The sequence below is a fragment of the Anomaloglossus baeobatrachus genome, chromosome 8, assembly GCF_048569485.1.
Source record: "Anomaloglossus baeobatrachus isolate aAnoBae1 chromosome 8, aAnoBae1.hap1, whole genome shotgun sequence".
NCBI lineage: Eukaryota > Metazoa > Chordata > Amphibia > Anura > Aromobatidae > Anomaloglossus > Anomaloglossus baeobatrachus.
The window spans coordinates 161,814,364-161,840,018 of record NC_134360.1 but is presented as its reverse complement, the minus strand read 5'-3'; the positions used below and the strand labels follow the sequence as shown (position 1 = coordinate 161,840,018).

Here is a 25,655-nt window from a genome sequence, read left to right as displayed (position 1 = left end):
AGCACATGCAAACGAAGAAGCATTGAAAGCTTGTGCCTCAGCAGCATTGCTTATTTGCTGCTGTTGCCCAGAATAGCGACAGTACAGTACAGTGCATAGCATATCAGCACACAGCCCAAAAGCCCACTTCAGCATTAGTGGTGTCAGTTGCTTACCGCCCGCACAAGAGCGGGTGCGAGGTCGACCAAAAACCTGTGACTGGTTCCGTTCTCCCAGAGTGGAAACCATAATGGCTGCCGGCTTCTCTTCCCCGTCCTGTGCAGAGGGGCGGGCCGTGGGCGAGCCCCAGCCAAGAGCGGGAACCCGGCGTCTCACTGTGTTCAGTGAGAGGGGGCTGGAGAATGCAAAGCAGACTCCAGCTCCCTGCGCTGAGCTACTGTACAGCGTCCCGCCCCTCCTCTGACTGGCAGGGCTGGGGCGGGAACGAAACGAAAACTAGGCCGCAAAGCCGGGGACTCTAGTAATAAGCGCGGCCGTCCCATGTGCACGGCCGACGCCGAAGTCCCCCGGCGCACCACAAGTCCCAGCCGCGCCACAATGTAAAAAACAACCAGCAGCGGCCGGCGCGGCCGTTTTCAATACATAAATTCACTCAGCAAAGCTGCAGTGAATAATAGCACCAGCGCTCCGCGCTGTTGTCCCCGGCGCACTAACACTCCCAGCAATGCTGGTGTGTGTGGGCGCGATGTGCATGGGAACACAGAGTACCTTGATGTAGCAGGGCCCTGTCCCTGACGATACTCAGCTCCATATCCAGCAGGTTCTCCGGGTCTGTGGATGGAGCTCGGTCTCTGTGCCTGGAGACCGGTAAGATCCCACTTCACCCAGAGCCCCTCATGGGGATGGGGAAGGAAAACAGCATGTGGGCTCCGGCCTCTGTACTAGCAATAAGTACCTCAACCTTACAACACCATCCACGGGTGAGAAGGGAGCATGCTGGGGGCCCTATATGGGCCCTCTTTTCTTCCATCCGACATAGTCAGCAGCTGCTGCTGACCAAAATCTGTGGAGCTATGCATGGATGTCTGACCTCCTTCGCACACAAAGCTAAAACTGGAGAACCCGTGATATCACGGGGGGGTATAGCCAGAAGGGGAGGGGCCTTGCACTTTTTAGTGTAGTGCTTTGTGTGGCCTCCGGAGGGCAGTAGCTATACCCCAATCGTCTGGGTCTCCCAATAGAGCGCTGAAGAAAATATGATAGAGGATGAAAATCCTTTAAAATCTCAGCCTTTAATTAAAGGGAAAAAAGTTGTGTCCATTTCATCAGCAGATTGGGTTATAGAGAGAAAAAAATGCCACCAGCACCCCCTGAAGAGGTCTTTGATAGACGAAACGTGTTGGGTTAGGCAGCACAATACAGCAGCACTTACACATTAAGGTAATAACTATTTTTTGTCATTCACTTATTACCCCTTCCTTGCCTCCATTCAAACTATGCTGTAGCAGGGTTGCCAGGCATATAACATTGTTTTGTTGGGGACTCCACTACGTACTCACAATAGCCCCCATATATATTATTTTGTCATGTTGCCCTGCTTTGTTCATAATGTATTTAACTTTTATACTGGACATTTTATGTCAAGGAATGGATAACCATACTACATCAGCACTGTCACTTTTGTAATTGCGGCTGCTTATTGCGTATATCCCGGTCACTATTTTATTTTTTAATTTGTCTGTTTATTGCCTGTAATATTTAAAATAAAGAGATTTTGATTTTATTATTACTATTATAATGATTTGCTTGATTTGGGTCACTATTTCCTTCCTTGGTGTTTATTGCCTGCACTAGTTTGGGGATTTCTGATTGGTAAATCTCTATCCATCTGAAAAAGACACATCAGAAAGAACAAATACAACCTGATGACCTTAGAGGATAAATAAGAGCTATTAATGTGGATGGTTCCTTTACATGTAACTTATTTCTGTTTTTATGCTCCTCAAACATACAGTGGAACCTTAGTTAACAAGAACAATCCGTTCTGGGACTATGCTTGTTAACCAAGTAACTCATTTCAGCAAAGCAAGATTTCCCATAGGAAATCATTGCAATGCAGACAATTCGTTCCACAACTAGTTAAATGTCCCATCCTGGTCCCCTATTGTGCCATTCCACACATGCACAAACTCACACAAAAGCACGCACGCAGGCGCACCTATTATGCTCACCTTACCTTCCGTTCCCTCGCCGGTCTCCTGGGACTTGCTGTTCGCTAGTACGGGCCGTGTATCGGGTTACCATCACGACGAGGGCGGAACTTCCGCACCCAGAGAGCTGACGTCAAAGGCAGGAGCCGCTTGCCTCTGATTGGTCAGCGCGCTGCCTTTTGAGTAGCGTCTGACAGCCGAAATTCCTGCCTCGTCGCCATGCTTGCCGATACACATCCTGGAGCGGCGAACTACAGGACCCAGGAGGCCGGCGATGGAACTGAAGGTACACATATTATGCTCACCTTACCTTTCTTTCCATCGCCGGCCTCCTGGGTCTTTTAGTTCGCCGCGAGGATTCCTCCCTCGTCGCAATGAGCCGGCGAACTACAAGAACCAGGAGACCGGCGATGGAACGGAAGGTAAGGTGAGCATAATACTGTATGTGTGTGCGTGCGTGTTTGTGTGTGTTTTGTGCGTGCTTGTGTGGACTGCAAGAGCACGTCAAAACGCGGTGGATGTATGGAACCAGAAGTGTGTGCGGTGAGGATTTTGCTCGTACAGCAAAGCTTTCTCGTAAACCAAGTTACAAATTTACAGAAAACTTTGCTTGTTAAGCGAAATTCTCATTAACTGGGTTACTCGTTAAGCGAGGTTCCACTGTATAATTAAAAGCGAAAAACCGACATGTGAACACAGCCTGAAATTCAAGTGTACTAAGGCAGGGGGACCGTAGCCTCTTCTCAGGAACATTATGACCATATTCACATGGACATAATACATAATGAATTCTAGGACTTCCCACGGTTGTAGTGAACCACACATCTTAGGAGAACTGTGGGGCCAAATATTGTGGCCATAATACAGGCCACATATAAGCACCTGAATAACTGGTACCGACAGCAAAGAACGTCTCTGTATGGAGAGGACCTAGAAGTACACACAATACAGGATATACAATGGTGAAGTTACTCACACTAGTCGCACACCGCACTGCAAGTCCACAGCCAGGTTTGTCACTGCAAAGTCAAATTCATCTAGAGGAGTCTGGACATGGCCAACGGTTAGACCCAAATAGCCAAGGTGGCGCGAGAGATCTCCTTCCCCACTCAAGAAATCCCGAGAGAAGGCCAACAGCAGCTCCTTACTAGCCTGCAAAGAAGACCATGAGAATGAGAACATTCTGTAGCAAAATAGTTACAGATAATTATAAAACTGGATAATAGCTGAGAGCAAGGATTCATCCTATTGTCCTATGTATGGTTTTCAGTGGGAATCCAGTGTGACTGACAGTCCTCTCCTGAGGAACATTTATTTTTTTGCAGGTTCAGTGTTGGCAGATAACAGGGTTGTCCACTACTTGACAACCCCAGCTTATTCAATGTGTGATCTCCTCCCGCAGCAGTGCTCTTCCATTGACGTCTGCACGGCCATTGCTGGTATGTGAGGTGACCGCTGAGGGCAATCAGTGCCGGCTGCAGCTTACCAATATTCAGTCAGAGCAATCAGCAACCACAGATTGTGCCATGTGAGAATAGCAGCCACAGTCACGTCACCCACTGGAAGAACAGTGCCAATATCGATGAACTACTGAAAAATCGTTCTGTCAGCGTAGGGGTAAATAGCAATCAAAATACAATTTGCCATTGGCAACTAGAATCCCTAAACTAAAGACTGATCTATTTAAAATGTAACTTTTAATTCATTATTTAAGATATAAGGACATACAAATTAAAACCACTAAACATTGTGGTCTGTCTCTGATTGATATAAGTAATTGTTTCTTCTGGAATAGTTTCTTGTCCAGACCGAAGTCTGTGAATAATCTCTATATCATTCTTATTAAGTCTGACCACTGATGTTTGCTATTTAAAAAGACATAAAGCAGTAGCCTCCCCAACATGTTTCACCACACTGGCGTCATCAGGGGGCTGAGGCTAATACTGACTTACTCTGTGTTTAAGGACCTTTTATAGTCTGAACTGAATACTGACAGCAATATCAACCAATAGTAATCTATATCTTTTAATGTGAGGAGAAAGAAGGGCCTCTTATATTGAGAGGAATGTGTCTCCCTTTAAATGCCGCAGGATGATTCGCTGGTTCAGCTGTCAGACTTAATAAGAATGATATAGAGATTATTCACAGACTTCGGTCTGGACAAGAAACTATTCCAGAAGAAACAATTACTTATATCAATCAGAGACAGACCACAATGTTTAGTGGTTTTAATTTGTATGTCCTTATATCTTAAATAATGAATTAAAAGTTAAATTTTAAATAGATCAGTCTTTAGTTTAGGGATTCTAGTTGCCAATGGCAAATTGTATTTTGAATATCGATGAACGGCGCCATCGCAGGATGGGAGTACACATTGCTTTTATTTTTATGGAGCCTTAATCTGAATGGCTGATGTAGCTAGTTACCATTTCAGTTCTCCAGGACCTAGTTCTCGCTAAGACCATCACACGTGGAGTACTACACATGCCTGGAAACTAAACCCGGCTCATTACTACGAGTTACACACCTTGAACTCCGCATCTTTACAGAACAAGCAGGGATCATGATCGATGAGTCGGGACTGTTTGGCGTAATCAAGGAAGAAAACTAACAGTAACAGCTTCTTCAAGGTGAACTTCGACAAAGCCTCTTCATGGCCTAAAAAAGATATAATTAAAGACATGAAAACTCAGCAAGACATTATCATAGGGCAGGATAAACTGCAGGAGCCAGGTAGTGGAGACATCGAAACGTAGGCCAGAGGTATATGCATTTATGGGTATTTATTCCAACAAGATCTGGGCCATTTGCACAGAAAGGCTAGCTGCTAGAATCTACAGCATTAATAGGCCACAGGGTACAGTAACAAGACCCGAATACTCACCGTCCCGATACAGGTGGGGCACTGAGGGGTGTCTGTATTCTGCCGCAATGTCTGGATTCCACAGCAAGCGATTCAGGATGAACAAAGCGAGACCAGTGACATCACTATTACTTTCCAATGAAATCAGCTCTCCATATATAGTCTGCCAAGGAAGAAAATGTATTAAAAAAAACGGTGGATAGAAAAGGTGCATATAGGGTCTTACCAGGATAACAGTAGTAAGGGTTAATGAAAACCATTCACCTGAGATGGTTGTATGACACACAACCAGTATTAAAGCATGTATCAGCTGCTGCAGACTCCACATGCCAAAGGCAGAAACAAGGATAAAAAGTGTAAAACGTCCGCACTGCTGTGCCAATAAAGAGTTAACTTCAATTTTTTTGGTGGATCTCCTGATGAAGGAGAGGGGTTATCTCCGAAACGCGTAGAATAAACCACCCTGCATTGCTCATACTTGGAATTAACTCTTTTTTGGCACAGCAGCGCAGACGTTTTATCCACTTTTTATCCTCGTTTTCTTTCAAGGAAGAAAATGTAGATCAGCCACTAATAGTGTAAAGAAAAGCACTCATTGTGAGAGAATAGCGAGGATGCCCCCCCCCCCCCACCCGCATCCTCGCTATTCTCTCGGAATGAGTGCTTTTCTTTACACTATTAGTTACATAATATCGGAACGGACATACAGAATCCCATGTATTTTTTTTTGTAGGATCAGATGCACACGGAAGTGTTTCCGTGTGTCATCCGATCCTACACAACAGACATTAAAAAGATGGTCCTGTCAGTAGGTCAGCAAAAAAGAAGGAACTGACTAGGACAAGCAGAACAGTCATCTGAATGAGCCCTTAATTCTTTTGAGAAAGTGACAGGTCCAACTCCAACACTGCCTATTTTATCACAAATAACCGAAGAAGTTTGATTAAAATAAACCTCTGGTTTAAAAGGGAACCAACCATCAGAATTTTTATTTATAAAATAAAGTCAGTGCTATTCTGGCACTCTGATGCTGAATGTAACCATTCCTTTTGTTTTTCCTCCCCCTGTCGCCATCATAGACGTTAATTCCGGTCCAGGTAGGCAGACAAAGGTGGGAATAGATAGCAAGACCTGACCCACATAATCCCGCCCCTGTTGCACCTGTCAATCTACTAGCAGTGCATTGCTGGATCTTAACTTGCACATATTTCTGAAACAAAACATCCAATGTCTGAACAAAATATATGTTTACATTCAGCATCTTAGTGCTAGTATAGCACTGGCTTTACTTGATATATGATAATCCTGCTGGTTGGTTCCCTATAAAGATACAATTCGGAGAGGTAGAGCGTGAACTTGAGAAAACATGTGGTCCCTGTTGTGCAGGGATACGGGAAATAGAATAGTTCTGCCCAGGAATCTACGGATCTAACACTTGGGTGAATACACCCAAACTGCAGAGTGCTTACAAATCTGATAAGAACAAGGAGTACCTGGAAAGACTATGGACGTGTACCCTGAAAAAGAACAAGGAGTATCGGGAATGACAATGGACATGTAATCTGTAACCAGCAGCAGCGCCAAAATCTAGATATGAGCTTGTGAAAACTGTACTCATCCAAGTGTGCAGTGAAGATATTACCTCCAGCCCTACCCGGAGCCACAATGGATTATAGGACAGCAGCCAGTTCAGGATTTTCTGACGTTCACCTAGAAAATAGATCCATTACTGAAGTGTACATGGTGTGCATTCACACTGACATTTCTAAAGTTACATAATACCAAAGCGATCAACAATTTATGAAACCTAAAACAAAATGTCACTCACTGACAGAACAATTAAAGGGAATCTTATGCCCCCGATGCCCTCCAACCCAGCAGCATTGATACCTATTTTCCCAAATTTCCTCCCTTACCAGCCCTGTATAAAGCTATTCACTAATATGAATGTTTAAAAAGAAATGTCTTCTAAATCTCGCTTTCCCTATGCTAATCAGGGCCCTTGACAGGGGTGTTCGTTCCCTAGACTTGTCAGCCCCTTTTCCATATTATCATGCCCCTTTATATATTATCCAGTGATGTATGTATATCTGGACAGTTCAGTCCAATGGGCGTCCTTGCCGAGGAGTCTATCCCTCCTCTCCGCCACGGATTGCTGTCCTTTTCCTCTGATTGACGTGGATGATGCCTCCTCTGCCATCCACATAGCCTGGGGAAATCGTGCACCTACACAAACACATTGCCGGCTCTCACATGTGCACTTATGTTTTAGGCTCTGCCCACAGCAGGGCAGAGCAACATGCACAAGTCAGCGATGTGTATGAGTAGGCACGAGAGCTCTCATGGCTATGTGCTGGACGCAGGAGGCATCATCCATGTCACTCAGAGGAAACGAACAGCAATCAGCGAAGGAGAGGAGTGATAGACGCTGCAGCACAGCAAAAATGCCCATCGGACCGGCCCGGCCAGATTTACGTACTGCGGGGGAGAATATAAGAAGGTTTTGGGGGTAAACAGGTGGCGTCAGGGGAGAATACACACTTCTGGATATGGATCCTACATTCTCAATGTTCCTTAAGCTGCTACTAAAATGACTCTGTAGAGAGATTTATCCAGATGTATGGTACACACATACAAAGCAGTCACGGCATCATTAAGGTCTGGATAATGTGTAATAAAAGCATAGAATACGGCAGCGTTCACCGTACCAATGTCCTTCCACAGGTGTCGGTCCTTCCTGACAAGAAGACGACGAGCTTCGATCTCTACTTCTAGTCTTCGTATAGCTCTCACCACAGGCTCGGAGGTGAAGAGGCGGCAGGCGGATCTCCTCAGCCTATTCAGCCTGCAACGAGCTGTGTACGCTTTCAAGGAAACCTCCTCCTTGGTAGGAGCCTTTGGCACGCTCACTTTATGATTGTTCTCAGCCCCGAGGATCAAAGCAGCTGCATTAACTATTGAGAGAAGGAAATAGATTACACACCAAGAAACAACCGCACAATGGTGTAAGGCAGAGGTTCCCAACTCCAGTCCTCAAGGCACACCAACAGTGCATGTTTTCAGGATTTCTTTAGCATTGCATGGGTGTTGGATTCAGCACCTTTGCAGGTGATTAAATTATCACCTGTGCAATACTAAGGAAATCCTGAAAACATGCATTGTTGGTGTGCCTTGAGGACTGGAGTTTGGAGGAACCTGTGAATGTGTTCATGATGAAGTCCAATCTGCCGGCGGCACCTTACAGAGCAGGGTGAGCCAAGCAGAATGAGATGAAGACACTTTACCCACAAAATTCTATGGCTGGTAATGTCATTTACACCTCTGCTCATTCTGGTCCTAGGAGTCCAGTGGGTGGTTCTACTCCGCCTGATCCTACTCTGCCTGATCGCAGTCTCCGTATGCACACTTATAAGGGGGAAGTCTGGATATCATTCAAATGAAACTGCCCCCTGGACTCCTAAGCATAGAAAGAGCAGAGATTTAAACTCAGAAAACACAAGTGATGCTGCATTCACACATCCATGCTGCCGATTTATCAGACAGTGCACGGACCCATAGAGGTGAATGGATCTACTCAGACATAAATGAAAATGACAGCTCCAAGGATGATATACGTAAATCTCTGAGCATGGCCTATTCACATCAGATTTTGAAGATCAGAATAGGACATACTCAGTGGGTCTGTGTGCCCTCAGACATATATATTATAAAGAAAAAAAAAAGTCAGCACACAGACCCTTTACGTGGACGTGTGCATGCAGCCCGTGTGTTTTTGTTTTATTTTCTTTAGCCAGGCTAAATTAATTTTCGCTCCTCCCGCTCTATGTAAACTTGCACAACTCCGAGTAAAAAGGTGGCAGCGCATGTGCACCTTTCGTTTCTCTATGAGAAAGCATGCTTGGATAATTTTGGAACTTCCATAGGACGGAGAGAGCTGTGCATAGGCTGCCACCTCTGATTTCCTTGCAGCATAAGGAGGACTCCTTTCTTGAGATCAATGCAGATCCTTGAGGTGGGACCCGCATCTACTAGACATTTACGACATGTTGTGGATATATCAGAAATGTCCGATGTGGGAATACTCCTTTAAACTTTGGTGAAACTACCGTACAGATTACCATACTAACCTTTCATAGAATCTGTTTTGACAGCGAAGTCATCAGGTGTGAGAATAAAGTTCAGCCACCAGGTGAAGCCCCGTTCCTGCTTTGCCATCCACCGTTCATCATAAAACATGTTTTTGGCAGCAAATGGCATTGGATGTCGAGGGATAACTGAAAAATGCAAAATTGGTTTTCAATGAGCGAGTATCGTCCTAACTATACAGAAATGATCAGCGCACACAGCCTGCATTCAGGCAGAGTCATAGTAATACAGCAGGGAGTTAGAACACTACGCCAGCTGGGTTTTTCTTTTTTTTTTTCACCGCTGGAGTCCACGTCCCCTGCCTACTTGTCTTATACTCACCCTCCGGCGTCTTAACCTGTTTGACGTCGCACCATATTCTGACTGTAGCGTCTAACTGGCTGGCCAGAAATTACATCACAATCTCTCAATGCTCAAAACTCTGAGAGCCAGAACCAGGCCCTCAGAGTTGTATTGACTTGAGACCTCCGGCGCACTCCATGAAACACCGTAGCTGCCGGCAGGTCACAAACTGAGAGACTGACACATAAAATGAATGAGGACAGCAGCAGGTGAGTATAAGACCGGGGGCAGGGAACTTACATTTATAGTACCACTGCAGCGTGGAAATTTAAGAAAGATATGCTGGAGTGATGCTTTAACCCCTTCAGCCCCGGGGCACTTTACGTTTTTGCGTTTTTGTTTTTTGCTCCCCTTCTTCCGAGAGCCGTAACTTTTTTATTTTTCCGTCAATCTTGCCATATGAGGGCTTGTTTTTTGCGGGACAAGTTGTACTTTTAAATGAAACCATAAGTTTTACCATATGGTGTACTGGAAAGCAGCAAAAAAATTCCAAGTGTCGAAAAACTGCAAAAAAAGTGTGATGGCACAATAGTTTTTGGGATGTTTTATTCACGGTGTTCACTATATGGTAAAACTGATGTGTGGGTATGATGCCTGAGGTCGGTGCGAGTTTGTAGACACCAAACATGTATAGGTTTACTTGTATCTAAGGGGTTAAAAAAAATTCACAAGTTTGTCCAATAAAAGTGGCGCACAATTTGCGCCATTTTCTGAAACACGTAGCGTTCTTATTTTTTGGGATCTGTGGCTCAGTGATGGCTTATTTTTTGCATCTTGAGCTGACGTTTCTAATGGTACCATTTTTGCGCAGATGCTACGTTTTGATCGCCTGTTATTGCATTTTGCGTTAAACTTGCGGCGACCAAAAAACGTAATTTTGGCGTTTGGAATTTTTTGCCACTACACAGTTTACCAATCAGATTAATTGACTTTATATTTTGATAGATCGGGCATTTCTGAATGCGGCGATACCAAATATGTGTATATTTATTTCTTTTTTAACCCTTTAATATTCAATGGGGGGAAAGGGGGGTGATTTGAACTTTTAGGTTTTTTTTGTTTTTTTTTAAACTTTTTTTTTTTTTACTTTACTAGCCCCCCTAGGAGGCTATAGCGATCAGCAATCTGATCGCTATTATCTATCTGCTGATCACAGCTATACAGCGGTAAACAGCAGATACAGTCACTTTCATTTTCCCTCTGTTCCGTGCTGAGGGAAAACGAAAGTGAAACATCATAGCTGCAGGCGTCATCACATGACCCTGTGCTACGATGGCAACCACCGATAGTCACGTGATCACGCACGTGACTTCCGGTGGGGGCGGCGGTAAGTAAAAAACATGGCCGCGCGCATTTAGATCTTGCTGCCAGACTTTGGCAGCAAGATTTAAGGGGTTAATGGCCGCGGGTGGAAGTGATTCCACCCGCGGCTAGCAGGCACACGTCAGCTGTTGAAAACAGCTGATGTGTGCCGACCGCCGCCTGCCTGCGGCAGGGGGCGGGGCTTAACGGGACACGCTCCATGACGGATATATCCGTCCATGGTCGTCAAGGGGTTAATGTAACCAGGTACAGCAGCCAGTCTGAGTGTAAATGACTTTCAGGGGTTACTATTGTTTTCAGGCTCTACAGAGGTAAACTGAATACAATGTATATATATAATCAGTAAAAAAATATATAAAAATGAAAAGATAATTGAAGTATCACAGGGATAGGAGCTTTTACAATCCAAAATAGAAAGCCAACTGACTTGACCCATATTTTAGAGGGACATCAGATACCTGTTTTTGGGGGCTTCATAAACGTCAGCTTGGACTGGGGAACAGCAACAACTCTCTTGGAACTCTTAAACGTGACGGCCGACTGCAGTTGTGGCAGCTCCAGGCGATCTACAGCAGAAACGTGAGGAGGACAGAATTACTGCGGCCCTGATAACTCACACAAAGTGTACTTTATATGGCTAGAATAGAAGTATACAAAAACACAGAAAAAAAAAAAAGTATTATATACACACACACACGACTTAAAGGACCACTCCCGGGAATTGTGTAAATGTGCATGTAGGCGAGTGCATTAGTATACTCACTGATCCTCTTTAGGGTCACGCGAGTCCGACTCTCTAGATCCCACTATGATCTGTGCATGAGCCAAGAGTCTCTTTAAAGGGAACCTGTCCGCTGACTTGGGGCCTATAAACTGCGGCCACCACCACCAGGGTCCTATATACAGCATTCTAACATGCTGTATAAGAGCCCAGGCCACTGTGTAGAACGTAAAAATCACTTTATAATACCTACCTAAACGGTCGCGCTGCGGTGGAGTTGGGCCATATGGGCGTCTCCATTCTCGGGTACCGGCGCCTCCTCTTTCAGCCATCTTCGTCCTCCTTCTGAAACCTGTGTGCATGACGTGTCCTACGTCATACACACTGGCTGGTCCCGCGCATGCGCACTACAAAGTGCTCAGTGCAGACCAAAGTGCGCCTGCGCAGGACCTCAGTGCCGGCGAAAGTGGACGACGTAGGACGCGTCATGCACGCTGGCTTCAGAAGAAGAAGAAAGACAAAGATGGCCAAAAGAGGAGGCGCCGACACCAGAAAACGGAGACGCTCATATGACCCAACTCCACTGCAGAGACTGTTAGGTAAGTATATAAAGTCATTTTTACGTTCTACACAGCGGCCTGGGCTCTTATATACAACATGTTAGAATCTGTATATAAGAGCCCATTGGTGGTGGCTTCAGCTTATAGTCATCAAATCTGGTGACAGGTTCCCTTTAAGAGAAGGTAGAATCATGGGGCACCTCTTCTCTTGTGATGATCTTTGCTGGACTGGTTCCCTTCTGGGGATTATTGTCGCTTCTCCTTTCCTTTGCAATGATAAATCAGGTGACCCAGTGGTGCAGTACCGCATCTGTTTTCCAGGAGTCTCATTTACTATGCAAGTCTACAGAGCCTCGTTCTGTCGCTTCATAGACTTACAATATAAAAGCCACTCTGAGTCACACAGAGCCCACTAGGATCTGGAGAGTCTAAAGAGCCATGACGTCACTCAGCGAGTATAAGAATAATACATCTTTACTAATACTTACACAGGTATAAGAATTTGAAAACGTTAAAATACGGAAGTGCTTCTTTAATAATACCGGTCTGTTCTACCTTAATCTTCCCCTAAAATAAGACCCCTGTAAAATGTCCGTACCTCTATGATGAGTTTTGACCAAGGAGGATTTTGTTTTCACACTTTCAACTTTAATCTTGTGGATTTTTCCAGTGTTTTTCAGTGTCGAACTGGCTGCAAAATGGTAAGATATTGAGGTCAGTGGTGTCAAATGGAACAATGGGGCGACACAAAGGGATGACCACGTCTCTATAACAGAAACCTCTCTCGACAGTAGACACAATTCACACTTCACAGTTTACTTCAAAAATACTAAACAAGTTTTTGCATCTCCTCAGGAGCGCACCACGACTTCACAGGACCGTGCACTCCTCAGGATTTAACAGGGATCAGTGGCATGGCCGCACCGTAGTGTAGAGGCAGGAGGAGAAGCTGGTCAACCCAACAATACGGCCATCTTCAGAGCCTGCAAGAGGCACGTCCTCCCTTCCTACAAAGCCATCTCTGAAGGGTGGCATCTAGATATAACCTGTAAAAATACCTTTGTTTGCCAGCGTAAAGAAGGGAATTTTGTTTACTTACCGTAAATTCCTTTTCTTCTAGCTCCAATTGGGAGACCCAGACAATTGGGTGTATAGCTACTGCCTCCGGAGGCCACACAAAGTATTACACTTAAAAGTGTAAGGCCCCTCCCCTTCTGGCTATACACCCCCCGTGGGATCACGGGCTCCTCAGTTTTAGTGCAAAAGCAAGAAGGAGGAAAGCCAATAACTGTTTTAAATACAAATTCAACCCGAGAAACAGCCTCGGAGAACTGAACTGTTCAACATGAACAACATGTGCACCCGAAAAAAACAAACTTCCTAAGAAAACAGGGCGGGTGCTGGGTCTCCCAATTGGAGCTAGAAGAAAAGGAATTTACGGTAAGTAAACAAAATTCCCTTCTTCTTTGTCGCTCCTAATTGGGAGACCCAGACAATTGGGACGTCCAAAAGCAGTCCCTGGGTGGGTAAAAGAATACCTCGTGATAGGGCCGTCAAACAGCCCTTTCCTACAGGTGAGCCACTGCCGCCTGAAGGACTTGTCTACCTAGGCCGGCATCCGCCGAAGCGTAGGTATGCACCTGATAATGCTTGGTAAAAGTGTGCAGACTCGACCAGGTAGCCGCCTGGCACACCTGCTGAGCCGTAGCCTGGTGCCGTAATGCCCAGGACGCACCCACGGCTCTGGTAGAATGGGCCTTCAGCCCTGATGGAATCGGAAGCCCAGCCGAACGGTAGGTGTGAAGAATTGGTTCCTTGATCCACCGCGCAAGGGTGGATTTGGAAGCTTGCGACCCTTTACGCTGACCAGCGACAAGGACAAAGAGTGCATCCGAGCGGCGCAGAGACGCCGTGCGGGAAATGTAGATCCTGAGTGCTCTCACCAGATCCAATAAATGCAAACCCTTTTCAAATTGGTGAACTGGATGCGGACACAAAGACGGTAAAGTGATATCTTGATTGAGATGAAAGGAAGATACCACCTTGGGAAGAAATTCTGGAATTGGACGCAGAACTACCTTGTCCTGGTGAAACACCAGGAATGGAGATCTGCATGATAACGCCGCCAGCTCGGACACTCTCCGAAGAGACGTGACCGCCACTAGAAAGGCCACTTTCTGTGAAAGACGAGAAAGGGAAACCTCCTTCATAGGCTCGAAAGGCGGCTTCTGGAGAGCAATTAGAACCTTGTTCAGGTCCCAGGGCTCCAACGGCCGCTTGTAAGGGGGGACGATATGACAAACCCCTTGCAGGAACATGCGTACCTGAGGAAGTCGCGCCAGGCGTTTCTGAAAAAATACGGATAGCGCGGAGACTTGACCCTTAAGGGAGCCAAGCGACAAACCTTTTTCCAACCCAGACTGCAGGAAGGAAAGAAAAGTAGGCAATGCAAAAGGCCAGGGAGAAACTCCCTGAGCAGAGCACCAAGATAGGAATATCCTCCACGTCCTGTGGTAGATCTTGGCGGAGGATGGCTTCCTAGCCTGTCTCATGGTGGCAACCACTTCATGAGATAAACCTGAGGCCGCTAGGATCCAGGACTCAATGGCCACACAGTCAGGTTCAGGGCCGCAGAATTCAGATGGAAAAACGGCCCTTGAGACAGCAAGTCTGGACGATCTGGTAGTGCCCACGGATGGCCTACCGTGAGGTGCCACAGATCCGGGTACCACGACCTCCTTGGCCAGTCTGGAGCGACGAGAATGGCGCGGCGGCAGTCGGACCTGATTTTGCGGAGCACTCTGGGCAACAATGCCAGAGGTGGGAACACATACGGTAGCCGGAACTGCGACCAATCTTGAACTAAGGCGTCTGCCGCCAGAGCTCGGTGATCGTGAGACCGTGCCATGAAAACCGGGACTTTGTTGTTGTGCCGTGACGCCATCAGGTCGACGTCCGGCATCCCCCAGCGGCGACAGATCTCCTGAAACACGTCCGGGTGAAGGGACCATTCCCCTGCGTCCATGCCCTGGCGACTGAGAAAGTCTGCTTCCCAGTTTTCTACGCCTGGGATGTGGACTGCGGATATGGTGGATGCCGTGTCTTCCACCCACGTCAGAATCCGCCGGACTTCCTGGAAGGCTTGCCGACTGCGTGTTCCCCCTTGGTGGTTGATGTATGCCACCGCTGTGGAGTTGTCCGACTGAATTCGGATCTGCTTGCCTTCCAGCCACTGTTGGAAGGCTTGTAGGGCAAGATAGACTGCTCTGATTTCCAGAACATTGATCTGAAGGGTGGACTCTTTCCGAGTCCACGTACCTTGAGCCCTGTGGTGGAGAAACACTGCTCCCCACCCTGATAGACTCGCATCTGTCATGACCACCGCCCAGGATGGGGGTAGGAACGACTTTCCTTTTGACAATGAGGTGGGAAGAAGCCACCACCGGAGAGATTCCTTGGCTGCCTGAGAGAGGGAGACCTCCCTGTCGAGGGACGTCGACTTCCCGTCCCATTGGCGGAGAATGTCCCATTGTAATGGACGCAGATGAAACTGCGCAAAAGGAACTGCTTCCATTGCTGCTACCATCTTCCCTAGGAAGTGCATGAGGCGCCTCAAGGGGTGCGACTGGCCCTGCAGGAGAGATTGCACCCCTGTCTGTAGCGAGCACTGTTTGTCCAGTGGAAGTTTCACTATCGCTGAGAGAGTATGAAACTCCATGCCAAGATATATTAGTGATTGGGTCGGGGTTAGATTTGACTTTGAAAAGTTGATGATCCACCCGAAACTCTGGAGAGTCTTCAGTGTCACGTTCAGGCTGTGTTGGCATGCCTCTTGAGAGGGTGCCTTGATAAGTAGATCGTCTAAATACGGGATCACGGAGTGACCTTGCGAGTGCAGGACTGCTACTACTGCTGCCATGACCTTGGTGAAGACCCGAGGGGCTGTCGCCAGCCCGAAAGGTAGAGCTACGAACTGCAGGTGTTCGCTTCCTATAACGAAGCGTAGAAAACGCTGATGCTCTGGTGCAATCGGCACGTGGAGATAAGCATCCTTGATGTCTATTGATGCTAGGAAATCTCCTTGAGACATTGAGGCGATAACGGAGCGGAGAGATTCCATCCGGAACCTCCTGGTTTTTACGTGTTTGTTGAGCAGCTTTAGATCCAGGACGGGACGGAACGACCCGTCTTTCTTTGGCACCACAAAAATTGGAGTAAAAACCGTGGCCTTGTTCCTGAAGAGGAACGGAAGTCACCACTCCTTCCGCCTTTAGAGCGGACACCGCTTGCAGTAGAGCATCGGCTCGGTCGGGCGGTGGAGAAGTTCTGAAGAAACGAGTTGGAGGACGAGAGCTGAACTCTATCCTGTACCCGTGAGACAGAATGTCTCTCACCCAACGGTCTTTGACCTGTGACAGCCAAATGACGCCAAAGCGGGAGAGCCTGCCACCGACCGAGGATGTGGAGAGAGGAGACTGAAAGTCATGAGGAAGCAGTCTTGGTAACGGTTCTTCCGGCTGGCTTTTTTGGGCGTGATTGAGTCCGCCAAGAATCTGAGCTCCTCTGATCCTTTTGAGTCCTTTTGGACGAGTAGAATTGGGACCTGCCTGAGCCTTGAAAGGACCGAAAACCAGACTGTCCCCTCCTCTGTTGGGGTTTGTTTTGTCTGGGTTGCGGTAAGGCTGAATCCTTACCCTTGGAGTGTTTAATGATTTCATCCAAACGCTCACCAAACAATCGGTCACGAGAAAAAGGCAAACTGGTTAAGCACTTCTTGGAAGAAGAATCTGCCTTCCATTCTCTCAACCACAGGGCTCTGCGTAAAACCACGGAGTTGGCTGACGCCACCGCCGTACGGCTCGTAGAGTCTAGGACAGCATTAATCGCGTAAGACGCGAATGCAGACATTTGAGAGGTCAATGGTGCCACCTGCGGAGCAGATGTACGTGTGACCGTGTCGACCTGTGTAAGGCCAGCTGAAATAGCTTGGAGTGCCCATACGGCTGCGAATGCTGGCGCCAACGACGCTCCAATAGCTTCATAGATGGATTTTAACCAGAGCTCCATCTGTCTGTCAGTGGCATCTTTAAGTGCCGCCCCATCTTCCACTGCAACTAGAGATCTGGCTGCAAGCCTGGAGATTGGAGGGTCCACCTTGGGACACTGTGTCCAGCCCTTGACCACGTCAGGGGGAAAAGGATAGCGCGTATCTTTAAGCCGTTTGGAGAAACGCTTATCTGGATAAGTGTGGTGTTTCTGGATTGCGTCTCTAAAGTCAGAGTGGTCCAGAAAAGTGCTTAATTTACGCTTGGGATACCTGAAATGGAATTTCTCCTGCTGTGAAGCTGCCTCCTCCGCAGGAGGAGCTTGTGGAGAAATATCTAACATCTTATTGATGGACGCTATAAGATCATTCACTATGGCGTCACCATCCGGGGTATCTAGATTGAGAGCGGCCCCAGTATCAGAATCCTGATCAGTTACATCCGCCTCATCACACAGAGAGTCGTCCCGCTGGGACCCTGACCAGTGTGATGAAGTTGAGGGTCGCTCATAGCGAGCCCGCTTAGGTTGTCTGGGACTGTTGTCCGAGTCAGAGCCGTCACCCTGGGGTGCATGTGACACCCCCGGAGCTAGGAAGTGTTCCAGCTGAGGGGGACCAGGGGGCAATGTACCAACAGTGCCCATGGTCTGAGTTACTGGTCTAGACTGCAATGTTTCAAGAATTTTAGACATAGTCATAGACAATCTGTCAGCAAAAGCTGCAAACTCCGTCCCTGTCACCTGGACAGCATTCACAGGTGGTTCTCCCTGGGTCACCTCTAGCAGAGGCCCCGGCTGAGCAATTGCCACAGGGGCCGAGCACTGCACACAATGGGGGTCAGTGGAACCTGCCGGTAGAGCAGCCCCACATGCGGTACAGGCAGCACATAAAGTCCGTGCCTTGGCACTTTTGCTTTTTGCGGACGACATGCTGTTGTCTCCTTGAGAAATCTAAGGAGGGTATATAGCAGAAAATCACCAGCGACCGTACAGTGTAAAGTATTGCCAGCACAAAATACAAAGTACACTATGGCACAAGTGGGGGAGAGCCCTTGAGGGCTGCTTACCGCCCGCTGAAAAGCGGGCGTGAGGTCGTAGAATCCCTTGTCTGGGTCTCCCAGCCTCCCCTCTGCAGCTCAGCGTGCAGGCAGGAATGGCTGCCGGCGTCCTGTGAAGAGGGGCGGACCGTGGGCGTGCCACAAACAAAAGTGCGGGAAACTGCGTCCCACTGTGCCTAGTGTGAGGGCTGGAGTATGTAAAACAGACTCCAGCTCTTAGCGCTGCTGGTCTGTACAGCGTCCCGCCCTCCTCCTGACTGGCAGGTCTGGGGGCGGGAACGATACGAACTAGGCCGCAAAAGCCGGGGACTGTAGTAATCTAGCGCGGCCGTCATATATGCACGGCCAGCGCGGAAGTCCCCGGCGCACCACAAATCCCAGCCGCGACGCAGTAAACACTGACCCCAGCGGCCGGATCGGCCGATCGTACTAAGTCTCCTCACTCAGCAGAGCTGTAGTGAGTAACGGCACAAGCGCAGCAGCGCTGTTTACCCCGGCGCACTAACACACCCAGCAATGCTGCAGTGTGCGTGCGGTAAGCACGGGGACACGGAGTACCTTAATGAAGCAGGGTCCTGTCCCTGAGGAAACTCCGCTCCGTATCCAGCAGATCCTCCAGGGGCTGTGGATGGAGCACGGTCTCAGTGCCCGGAGACCGGTCAAGTCCCACTTCACCCAGAGCCCTAATGGGGATGGGGAAGGAATCAGCATGTGGGCTCCAGCCTCCGTACCCGCAATGGGTACCTCAACCTTAACAAACACCGCCGACCGCAAGTGGGGTGAGAAGGGAGCATGCTGGGGGCCCCCGTATGGGCCCTCTTTTCTTCCATCCGACATAGTCAGCAGCTGCTGCTGACTAAACAGTGGAGCTATGCGTGGATGTCTGACCTCCTTCGCACAAAGCATAAAACTGAGGAGCCCGTGATCCCACGGGGGGGGTGTATAGCCAGAAGGGGAGGGGCCTTACACTTTTAAGTGTAATACTTTGTGTGGCCTCCGGAGGCAGTAGCTATACACCCAATTGTCTGGGTCTCCCAATTAGGAGCGACAAAGAAAGGGATTTTTAACAATAAGGGGGGACATTGTAATGGTGCAAGTTTTCACAAGCACTTTTTAATTTAAAAAACTTGAGTGGTTATTTTAAAGGGATCCTGCCATGTGAGTTTTCCTATATTAAACTGCCCCAATGTGTTATGTCATACAATGTGCATCACCAACAGTGTTCTCAAGGCAAAGATCTCAGTATTCAAGGAAAAACACTTCATCATTAGTCAACTGTACACCAGCCCTTGGTTTTCAGTCCTATGGGTGGCACTTTGTAGTGTTCAGTCACGGTCCTCTTACAATAGTTACGCCCAACACACTATGATTGATGGCCTGGACTACCCAGACATCACGCCGATCACAGAGGAAATCCTGCGATTGAGCCCTGGCAATCAACTTACCGAGTGTACACACCATTCATGCCGCTCTGTTCCCGCCGCAGCCAGGAGGAAGATAAGAAGAGGTTAAGTGGCTCCGTGGCATACACATATAGAAAATGAAGCTGGGGACATACACTCAGATTCAATGCGCATGCCCAGCGCTAGTTATCAAAGCACAAGTGCAGGATTTTCTTGGCGATTAGCGTGACATCAGGGCAGGCCAGCCCATCCCACTGCCTTGTGTATGACCATTACAAAGATGGCCATGACTATAGCACTCAAGAGCATATAGTGTTATACAGCAAGCCACTAGCTGGGGACCATGGTCCCAAGTGGTTCTGGAATAAAATACGAAGCTGGCAGCCGAGTGGGCTAGCATTTCATAGAGAGGCCTCTGCGCTAAATGTCCTTATCTGGACCAGAACGATGTCTACAGATATGGAGATAAGACCGCGCACTAGATAACAACTGGAAGGTCACTGCTTGTGATTGCGGCTTGAATTAAGTAAATGCTGTACTCAAAGGTGATTAATAATGTGTTCATCTAACACAAAGCCATATGCACAAATTGCTAAAAATCATACTTTTTTAACACTTAAAATTGCGCACACACACACACACACACACACACACACACAGGCACATAAACACACAGGCAACAGACAGGCACACACAGGCGCACACAGACACAAACACACAAAAAGACACAGACAGACACAGGCACACAAAGACACACAGACAGACAAAAACAAACACAGGCACACACACACACACACACACATACGCACAGACAGACACACACACACACAGGCACAAGTACAGACACACACAGACACACACAGACACACACAGACACACACAGACACACACAGACACACACAGACACACACAGACACACAGCGGCAGAGGCACACACAGACAGACACAGACACACGCAGACATACACGGGCACACAGACAGACACACACAGGCACAGAGGCACACACATACAGACACAGGCACACACACATACACACAGGCGCACAGACACACACAAGCACACAGACACAAGCACACGCACAGACATACACAGAAACACAGACAGAAACAAACACAGACACAAACACACACAGGCACACAAAAAGACAGGCACACACGCAAAGACACACGCACACACAGACACAGGCACACACACACAGAGGCACACACATACGCACACACAGACAAGCAGACACACATACACAGGGGCACAGACACACACAAGAACACAGACAGACACAAGCACACACACAGACAGACATAAACAGACACACACAGGCACACAAAAAGACAGTTAGGCTATGTGCGCACTAGAAATGTGAAGTTTCTCAAGAAAATTTCTTGAGAAACTTCTGCCAGTGAAAAATTTCCGGACCTGCGGAAAAAATCCGCACCAAATCCGCATGCGGTTTTGCTGCGGATTTGCCGCGGATTTACCGCAGGTTTGTCCCTGCAATAAATAATAAAGATAATCGATAGACAGATAATGGATAGAGGGAAAGATGGATAGATGAATAGATAGATAGATAGAGGGATAGATAGATAGATGAATAGATAGATAGATAGAGGGATAGATAGATAGATAGATGAATAGATGAATAGATAGATAGAGGGATAGATGGATAGATAGATAGATAGAGGGATAGATAGATAGATAGATGGATGAGAAAAACCTATATAATGTTCCACCTCCCTGCATTTTCTAAGCTGGCACCTTTTAGTGACTTTCATGTGGCACTAAAGGGTGCTTAGCCTTGTATTTAGCCATAAAATAAATAAATAATTAAAAAAAAAACGACGTGAGGTCCCCCCATTTTTTGTAGCCAGCTAGGGTAAAGCAGACGGCTGCAGCCTGCAGACCACCGCTGGCAGCTTCAACTTGGCTGATAATCCAAAACAGTGGGCACCCCACACTGTTATTTTAAATTATATAAATAATTTAAAACAAAAAACGTGCGGTCCCCCCCATATTGGATCACCAGCCAAGGTAAAGCGGACAGCTGGGGTCTGATATTCTCAGACTAGGGAGGTCCACTGTTATTGGACACTCCCCAGCCTAAAAATAGCAGGCCGCAGCCGCCCCAGAAGTGGCGCATCCATTAGATGCGCCAATCCTGGCGCTTTGCCCCAGCTCATCCCGCGCCCTGGTGCGTTGGCAAACGGGGTAATATATGGGGTTGATGCCAGATGTGTAATGTCACCTGGCATCAAGCCCTGGGGTTGGTGAGGTCAGGCGTCTATCAGATACCCGACATCACCAACCCAGTCAGTAATAATTAAAAAATAGACAACAAAAAAAGTTTTATTTGAAAAAACACTCCCCACATAGCCTCTTTAACCAATTTATTGAAAAGAACAATCAATCCACATCCGGCGTAATCCAATAAGGGGGGGGGGGGGTCCCACGGCGATCCATACCATAGTCGCTGTCCCAGTCAATGAAGAACAGAATGTTCCCCATTGGTTGGGAGAGCAATACAGTGACCTGAGCTAACATCAATAGGTCAGCTCAGGTCACTGCAGGGGATGACGAGCGCTACCATCAGGAGCATAGATGAGATCATTACCTTCTGTGATCATCTCCTGTACTGCTGACGTCAGCGCTGTCACTGACTTCTATGCCCGCCGCGTTGTCAGAAGTATCGCGAGAGCCCGTGACGTCACCGCTAGTGACAGTCTCGGGCCGCTCGCGAGACGGGCATAGACAGCAGTGACAGCGCTGACGTCAGGAGGCAGGAGATCGTCACAGCAGGTAATGATCTCACCTCCTGACAGCAGCGATCGTCATCCCCGCGGCTCCCAGCACTACAGGATGTCAGTGTCTGCCTGCGCTGCAGCGTGACAAGCTGCCGATACTGCGGGCAGACACTGACACGCTGCAGTGCAGTGTCAGTGTCTGCCTGTGTCAGTGTCTGCCTGCACTGCAGGGTGACAAGCTGCTGACACTGCGGGCAAACACTGACACTGCAGGGCAGGCAGCCGCGAGGCTGGAGCAGGACACACACTGCACGGGCACCTGGAGGTCGCACGGAAGTGATTCTGTGCGGCGTCCAGGGAGTGTGACGTGTGTTTACTCTGCTCCGCCTCCTCTTCCTGGCATAATGACATCGCTTCCTGCAAAACCGCAGGCAGCAATGAGCATTACCGCAGGTAATTCGCGGCTATTCCGGTGGTATACCGCACATCATTGCTACCTGCGGAATATCCCCGGAATACCGCAGGTACCTGCGGAAATTAATGGACATGCACATTTTCTCAAGAAAGTTTCTCGAGAAAATTTTCTCAAGAAATTTTCTTGAGAAAAATCCGCACAGTGCGCACAGCTATTTTTTTTTCTCATTGAATTTCATGGGAAATGTCTGCACAAAGATTGCAGACATTTCTCAAGAAATTTCCGCGGCAAATCCGCGGGTAAATCCGCAGGTAAAAAGCTCTAGTGCGCACATAGCCTTATACCCAGGCACACAGACCCATAGGCGCACAGACAGGCACACACAGACACACACACACACACACACACAGGCACAGACACGCAGACATACACGGCACACACACACACACACACAAAAACAAAACACAGGCAAACACACACAGACATACAAACACACAGGCACACACACGCAGATATACACAGACACACACACACGTACACACATGCAGACATACACGGCACACAGACACACAGAGGCACACACAGAGACACAGACAGGTAGACACAAACAAACACACAGGCGCACACACACAGACCCAGAGGCACACACAGACACACACACAGTCAAACGCAGACACACACAGGCACACACAGACAGACAAAAACAAACAGTCAAAACACACACAGACATACAAACACACACAGGCGCACACACAGGAACACAGGCATACAGAGGCACATACACACAGACATACACAGACACACACATGCACACAGACATACACAGACACACACGCAGACATACACGACACGCAGGCACAGAGGCACACGCACACACACAGACCCACAGGCGCACACATAGACCCACAGGCGCACACACACAGACCCACAGGCAGACACACACAGACACATACACACACACAGGCAAACACACACAGACATACAAACACACAGGCACACAGACAGACACAGACAGACACACACACACACACACACACAGCCACACACAGACAGACACACAGACAGGCAGACACACACAGACACACAGAGACACACAGACAGACACACAAAAACAAACACAGGCAAACAGACACACAGGCACACACACACAGGCACACACACACAGGCACACACACACAGACATTCACACAGACACAGGCAGGCACACACAAAGACATACAGGCACACAGACACACACACAGACAAACACACAGGAAAACAAACACACAGACACAGGCACAAAAAAACACACACAGGCAAACACACACAGACAGTCACACACACACAGACACACACACAGATACAGACACACAGATACAGACACAGGCACACACAAAGACAGACACAGACACAGATAGACACACGCAAACAGACAGACACACAGGCACACAGAAAAACACAGACACACACAGAGACACAAACACAGACACAGTCACACAAACACAGATATACACTGGCACACACAGGCGCACACACGCACAGGCGCGCAGGCACACACAAAAACAAACACAGGCACACACGCACAGACACAGGCAGGCACACACAAAGACACAGACAAAAACACACAGGCAAACACAGACATACACACACACGCACAAAGACAGAGACAGAGACACAGAGAGACACACAGGCTCACACAGACACAGGCACACAGACAGACACACAGATACAGACACACAAAGACAGACACACAGGCGCACACAGACGCACAAACACAGACACATACACACGCAAACAGACAGACACAGGCACACACAGACGCATACACAGACACACGCAGGCACACAGAAAAACACACAGACACACAAAAAGACACAGACACACACAAACACACAGAAACACAGAGACACAAACACAGACAGTCACACAAACACAGACACACAGATATACACTGGCGCACACACACAGGCGCACACACAGACAGACACACAAAAACAAACAGGCAAACACAGACATACAGGCACACACACACACACACACAGGCACACACACAGGCACACACACACACAGGCAGGCACACACAAAGACAGACAAAAACACAAGAAAACACAGACAGACACACAGGCACACAGACACAGACACAGAGACACAGAGACACAGAGACACAGAGACACAGAGACACAGGCACATACACAGGCACACACAGGCACACACACAGGCACACACACAGGCACACACACAGGCACACACACAGGCACACACACAGGCACACACACAGGCACACACACACAGACAAACACAGACACACAGGCACACAAAAACAAACACAAGCAAACACACACAGACAGTCACACACACACACAGATACAGACACACAGATACAGACACACAGATACAGACACACAGATACAGACACACAGATACAGACACACAGATACAGACACACAGATACAGACACACAGATACAGACACACAGATACAGACACACAGATACAGACACACAGATACAGACACAGGCGCACACAGACGCACAAACAGACACACACACAAACAGACACAGATAGACACACGCAAACAGACAGACACACACAGGCACACAAAAAGACAGACACACACACACAGGCACACAAACACAGACACAAACACACAGACATATGCACAGAAACAGACAAACACAGACACAGTCACACAAACACAGATACACTGGCACACACACACGCACACACACACAGGCACACACACACAGGCACACACACACACAGGCACACACAAACACAGGCACACACGCACAGACACAGGCAGGCACACACAAAGACACACAGACAGACACACACAGGCAAACACAGACATACACACACGCACAAAGACAGACAGACACACAGACAGACACATAGGCTCACACAGACACAGGCACAG

The 25,655-nt window shown here is 48.0% G+C and overlaps 1 protein-coding gene across 1 annotated transcript in view; it reads right to left on the bottom strand.

The window, feature by feature from the left end:
• ASPM (assembly factor for spindle microtubules) overlaps positions 1-25,655 on the bottom strand; it is a 189,962-nt gene that overhangs the window by 124,914 nt on the left and 39,393 nt on the right. The window contains exons 4-11 of the mRNA XM_075322190.1: positions 12,704-12,796; positions 11,283-11,390; positions 9,141-9,287; positions 7,722-7,967; positions 6,656-6,723; positions 5,035-5,176; positions 4,678-4,808; positions 3,127-3,302 (exon numbers count right to left, since the gene is read on the bottom strand). Of these exons, the coding sequence (XP_075178305.1) occupies positions 3,127-3,302; positions 4,678-4,808; positions 5,035-5,176; positions 6,656-6,723; positions 7,722-7,967; positions 9,141-9,287; positions 11,283-11,390; positions 12,704-12,796 (1,111 nt within the window). The remainder of the gene's footprint in view (positions 1-3,126; positions 3,303-4,677; positions 4,809-5,034; positions 5,177-6,655; positions 6,724-7,721; positions 7,968-9,140; positions 9,288-11,282; positions 11,391-12,703; positions 12,797-25,655) is intronic.